Source organism: Cornus florida, unplaced genomic scaffold (assembly GCF_030987335.1).
Source record: "Cornus florida cultivar Cherokee Brave unplaced genomic scaffold, ASM3098733v1 CherokeeBrave_3.0.0_Hap2_Chr06, whole genome shotgun sequence".
Lineage (NCBI taxonomy): Eukaryota > Viridiplantae > Streptophyta > Magnoliopsida > Cornales > Cornaceae > Cornus > Cornus florida.
Window position 1 is genome coordinate 64,329,056 of NW_026775576.1, and position 5,933 is coordinate 64,334,988.

At 37.0% G+C, this 5,933-nt stretch overlaps 1 protein-coding gene across 2 annotated transcripts; it reads right to left on the reverse strand.

The window, feature by feature from the left end:
- Nucleotides 1-522: 522 nt before the first annotated feature.
- Nucleotides 523-3,489, reverse strand: LOC132311752 (heat shock protein 83-like). Of its 2 annotated transcripts, none has more exons than XM_059809827.1 (4): nucleotides 3,149-3,489; nucleotides 2,929-3,070; nucleotides 2,444-2,724; nucleotides 523-2,209 (listed from the first exon to the last, which is right to left on the reverse strand). In XM_059809827.1, the coding sequence occupies exons 1-4, from the start codon at nucleotides 3,284-3,286 to the stop codon at nucleotides 656-658; spliced, it is 2,115 nt and encodes a 704-aa protein (XP_059665810.1). In that variant the 5' UTR covers nucleotides 3,287-3,489; the 3' UTR covers nucleotides 523-655. The 2 variants fall into 2 exon arrangements, with proteins under 2 accessions (XP_059665810.1, XP_059665811.1); XM_059809828.1 differs by lacking the exon at nucleotides 3,149-3,489 and having other exon boundaries at nucleotides 2,444-2,674; nucleotides 2,706-2,724; nucleotides 2,929-2,970.
- Between the last annotated feature and the right edge of the window lie 2,444 nt (nucleotides 3,490-5,933).

Below are 5,933 nucleotides of genomic sequence, written 5' to 3' on the forward strand. Positions count from 1 at the left end.
CAGAAGTGGCCTGGTTTTGATTGATAATAGAGACGAGTGTGTGTGCAAGTGAGTTGCAAAATTGAGGCCACCATTTGAATCTAATCAGTAATTAGTAAATTAAACTCCAAAACACAGAGCAAAAAATGCACAAAATTATATGGTTAGGGTTTAAGAATGGAGGAGGAGGTGGTAGTGGAGGTTGTTGGGTAGTGGATTAGAAAGACACAAAGATTTCAATGGTGGGGAAGATGACCATCATTCGCGAGGAAAGAGAGGATTTTATAGAGATGTAGATAATGGTGGGGGAAGATGACCACCGAGATGTAGATTTAGAGAGAGACTATTAGATGGTCTTGGTCCATGTACGTGTCGGACCACCTATCCCCTAGCCCTGTGACCAAATGGGCTTGGTAAGTGACAAATTTCATCCTGATAGGGCAGGGAACCAAGTTGCCCATAAAGGGAATGGAGAAATATTATTAATATAGCACGGTAAAGCTTGGAGGCTATGTCCATACTATATATATATATATATATATGTGCAGATAAAAAAGCCATGCAATTGTCCGTAATTAGAACTCTTAGTTTAGCATAAAAAAAAAAAAAAATTACAACTTTGACTTGGTAAATTTGAAAATTGTCATATAAAAATTAACATCCTGTGCTTCTGCCCTCAGTCCACTTCCTCCATATTGCTCTCCTCATTACCATCTTCCTCCAATGCCGGCATGTCAGCATCCTCGCCACCAACCTCTTCCTCATCGATGCTCAGACCCAATTTCAACATCCTGTGAATCCTCGCCGCGAAAGTGTTTGGATCGTCAAGACTGAAGCCAGAAGTCAGGAGAGCAGTCTCAAATAGTAGCAGCACAAGGTCCTTCACCGACTTGTCATTCTTGTCAGCCTCGGCTCTCTTCCTCAGCTCCTCCATGATTCCATTGTCTGGGTTGATTTCCATGGTCTTCTTGCTCGACATGTATGAGCTCATGCTGCTGTCTCTCAGAGTCTGCGCCTTCATGATCCTTTCCATGTTTGCAGTCCACCCATACTCTCCTGTAACCAAACAGCACGGCGAATCCACAATCCTATCAGATACAACCACTTTCTCAACTCTGTCTCCCAAAATTTCCTTCATGGTCTTGCAAAGGCTCTCAAATGACTTCTTCTTTTCCTCTTTCTTCTTCTTCTCTTCCTCACTCTCGTCGTCAAGCTTCAAACCCTCCTTTGTGGCGGAAACCAATTTCTTCCCATCATATTCCTTCAGCTGCCCAACAGCGTACTCATCAATGGCATCAATCATGAAAAGAACCTCGTAGCCTTTCTTCTTGAGCCGTTCCAAGAATGGAGAGTTCTCAACGGCCTTCTTGCTCTCACCGGTGATGTAGTAGATGTCCTTCTGACCCTCCTTCATCCTGGTGACATAGTCCTTCAAGCTAGTCAACTCTTCACCACTCTTCGTGGAGTGGTATCGGAGCAGGTCAGCCAATTTCGCCCTGTTTTGGCTGTCCTCGTGAATACCCAACTTCAAATTCTTCGAGAAAGCTTCATAGAACTTAGTGTAATCCTCCTTGTTCTCCGCAATCTCATTGAACATATCTATGCATTTCTTCACAAGGTTCTTCCTGATCACCTTGAGAATCTTGTTCTGTTGCAGCATCTCACGAGAAATGTTGAGTGGCAAGTCATCAGAATCCACAACACCCTTGACAAATCCAAGGTACTCCGGGATGAGCCCCTCGCAGTTGTCCATGATGAACACCCTTCGGACGTAGAGCTTGATGTTGTTCATCTTCTTTCGGGTATCGAAAAGATCAAATGGGGCTCTCTTGGGTACAAAAAGGATAACCTTGAATTCAAGCTGTCCTTCAACAGAGAAGTGCTTGACGGAAAGGTGATCCTCCCAATCATTGGTCAAGCTCTTGTAGAAGGATGCATATTCTTCCTTGGTGATCTCCTCCGGCTTTCGCAACCAAATGGGTTTCTGCTTGTTAATGAGCTGCCACTCATGGCTGACCTCCTTGATCTTCTTCTTCTTCTTGGTGTCCTTGTCTTTCTCCTCATCAACCTCCTCAACATCACCCTCCTCTTCCTTCTTTGGTGCATCGTCTTCGTCGTCGCTGATCTCTTTCTCAGTGGTTTTCTCAGTCCATAGATAGATAGGATAGCTAATGAATTCAGAATGCTTTTTCACAAGGTCCTTAATCCTCCTCTCCTCCATGTACTCCAACTACAAGAAATCAACAACATAAAGTAAATACCAAGCAACCGAATTTGAGGATTCAAACAATCCCAGACAACTTATCTGTTTGGTTGCAAAGAAAAACGGAGGGATTCAAACTTCCCATGGTTGAGAGACAAATATAAAAATTTGGAGTTTCAAAAACCAACATTACATTCATTACATTGCACGGGTTCAATTCAACAGTAACAAAGCAACATAACATTGAATTGGAATTTTTACCTGGTCTTCCTTGAGGAAGAGAGTGATTTTGGTCCCTCTGCCTAGTTGCTCGCCATTGACGTCCCTAGTGACAGTGAAGGACCCACCAGCTTGAGATTCCCAGATGTACTGTTCATCATCGTTGTGCTTTGTGGTCACAATGACCTTCTCTGCAACAAGGTAAGCAGAGTAGAACCCAACACCGAATTGACCGATCATGCTCACATCTGCACCAGCCTGCAACGCCTCCATGAATTCTTTGGTCCCCGATCTTGCAATTGTCCCCAAATTGTTCACCAAATCTAATAAAAACAACACATTCACAAACAATTTTCAATTATTGACCATCCAAAAAACAATTAAAAAAATACAACTACAATAATCCTAAATTTGCCCTAGAATGCTACTACATTCTACAATAGTTTCAATTTTTTCTGATGAAAATTTTCCTGGGAAACAATCATGAAATTTTAGCTTAAAATTGGGAGTCAAACTGATTATAGTACCTGCTTTGGTCATTCCGATACCACTGTCGATGATAGAGAGGGTCTTGTTGACCTTGTCGGGGACGATCTTGATGAAGAGCTCCGGCTGAGCATCGAGTTTGCTCTTGTCCGTCAGACTCTCGAATCTGATCTTATCCAAAGCCTACATACACCAAAATTAATCAATTCAACACCAAATCACACACATTCACATATGACAGAGAGAATATGTAATACATACATCAGAGGAGTTACTGATGAGTTCCCGAAGGAAAATCTCCTTGTTAGTGTAGAAGGTGTTGATGATGAGGCTGAGAAGCTGGTTGATCTCTGCCTGGAAGGCAAAGCTTTCAGCGTCGGCCATCTGAACATCCGCCATTACTACTGATTCTTCAACCAAGATAGCAATGCAGAAAGAAAGCTTGAAAGAATGTTAGAGAGAAGGTTCTGTAGAGAGAGAAAGTTGTGTAGAACGAACGCTACTAGGGGATTTTGGGAGAGGATTCGAAACAGAGCTCGCTTACGAATTGCAAGCTGCTTGCGGATTGGGGTATTTATGGACAGAGAGGTCCCGAAATAGGAGGGAATTCGTGGTTCTGGAATCTTCTACTCTCCTCTCTATTACTCGGTTTTTTGAAAAAATCCTATTTAGCCAAGGTAAAGGAAAGGAACTTTACGGCGACGTTTTTGTGTTTGTTCCAATGTTCTTGAAGCAAGCCACGCTTGCACGTGCAAGTCGTGAGAGCCTCGAATGGGTGAGATGCTAATGGGCCACCCGGTTGCATGGACCCAGAGTTTTTTTGTTTTTTCAAAAGTTACATGGACCCAGAGTTCGAGTCACAATTGTGTCGCAAGTTTTAACCCGACATGCTAACATGGTTACAACACAATATAAAAATAACGATAATTGTGTCAATACGAATTAATACGATAATTATGTATAGTGTGTTTGTATTTGATTTACTAACTTATTTATTATAATTAAATTAAACTATTTAATTAAATATATTAAATAAATGTGTCGTATTTGTTTATGCCCCTTGGTGCTTTTGGTTTTGGAGGGCAAATCATATTATATTTTATTATTACAAATAAAAATTATTTTTATTATTTCTAGTAATATTTAAAATTTGTTAATTTAAATTTATACTATTGATTAATATATTAATAAATTGTAGTTATATGAAATTATATACATGTTTAATTTCAAATTATGTTTTACATAAAATAATTTCTGTTAAGTAATTTTTTATATCATTTAATAAATTATGCATACTTAATATTAAATTATATGAAAGTATGAAGTCCAATATATAAAGATTAAAATTGTATTTTGGGGATAATATTTGGTCATTTTACGATAAGAATGGGTTGTATTGACATTTTAAAATTTTAAATTAATAATTGACTTCTAAACTAATGTGCTTGTAATACGTGCTTCCCTAATTTATGAACAATTCCCTCAACTTCCCCAAAAAAAAAAAAAAATTTCCATATTGCAAAAGTGGTCAGGGTCGACTTTCCTCGTTGGGAAAGGAGGGAGAAGCAAAAGAAAATTTTCCATATTGCAAAAGGAGTCGACTTTTCTCATTTGGAAAGGAGTGAGAAGCAAAAAAACAAATCCCATGTTACAAAACGAGTCGACTTTCCTTATTTGGAAAGGAGTGACAAGGAACAAAAAATAAATAGATAAAATAAAATAAAATTCCATACTGCAAAAGGAGTCGACTTTCCTCATTAGGAAAGGAGTGAGAAGCAAAAAATAATTTTCATATTGCAAAAGGAGTCGACTTTTCTCATTCGGAAAGGAGTGAGAAGAAGCACTCTATATTTGCGAAAGGAGTGAGAATAGGGCCGCAATTCGGACAAGTTTGAATGATAATTTGAGCCTAACTCCCACCATATACAAGGCTAAACCCAAGCCCAACCCACCATATAAAAACCCAAACCCAACCCAACTCTACCCTAACTACTCAACTCTAGTCTAACACGTCCTTCTACTTTTTAATTCGGACTTGTAACTCGTGCTTAGATTTCGTGTTAAAAATTAAGATGAAATCGAGTTACTCGTATAGATAATTTTCACACCAAAAATTTAATATGATCTTGAATTAGTTTTAAATTAAATTACTCTTAAAAAAAAGTTTAAAGGCATTTTATAAAATTTTGAATAAATTACAAACAAATTCATTGATAAAATTTTGAATAAATTACAAACAAATTTTTAGAAAATTAATTGTCTTAAATGATAATATATAATAAGTTAAAATTTAACAAATAAAGTTTAAAAGAAGAAAAAAAAATAATCATAGTTTAAATATTATATTTAATGTATTTAAAATTAAAAATATATATAAAAATAATATTAGAATTTGGGTACGAGTTTGTTCGGCTTGCTAGTACCTTAATTCAACCCAACCCTAGTTAAATTCAGATTGATATTTTTCAACCCAAATCCAATTCTATTTATGAAAATAATTGTCTAAACTTACGCAACTCAAATCGAGTTAGCTTGAGCTATGTTGAAGTTCTCAACTCAAATTGCACTCCAAACTGAGAAGCAGGGAAGTACTCTTTCTAATTGTTATAATATGTTATACTTGTCATTATTTGACAATCTTGTAGATGTAAAGCTGCAACTTTGACATCCACCTTTTAATTTTTTTAACCAATTTTTAACTCTCTCCTTCTAAAGAGTAACGAGTCCAATCCATCTATCTCTATTTTCTTCACACACGCCATATCTCTCTCCTTTTTCAAAAGGAGGGGCTGCAGGATCGCACTTGACTTATTGTTTATAACTTCATAATTAAGAAATCGATTTTATTTTCACATTTGACCGAACACCTATACATGCAGAGTTGAGTTTGTTTGATTAATTGATAATTAAAAAAGACTGATAGTTTCGTAGAATTGTTTTTGAAAAATTCAATTTGAAAAAAGTTTTTTTTTTTAAATAATTCTTTAAAAATAATTTTGACTTTTTGAGAATTATTTTGTTGACAGACCAACAAAACAAACACTAA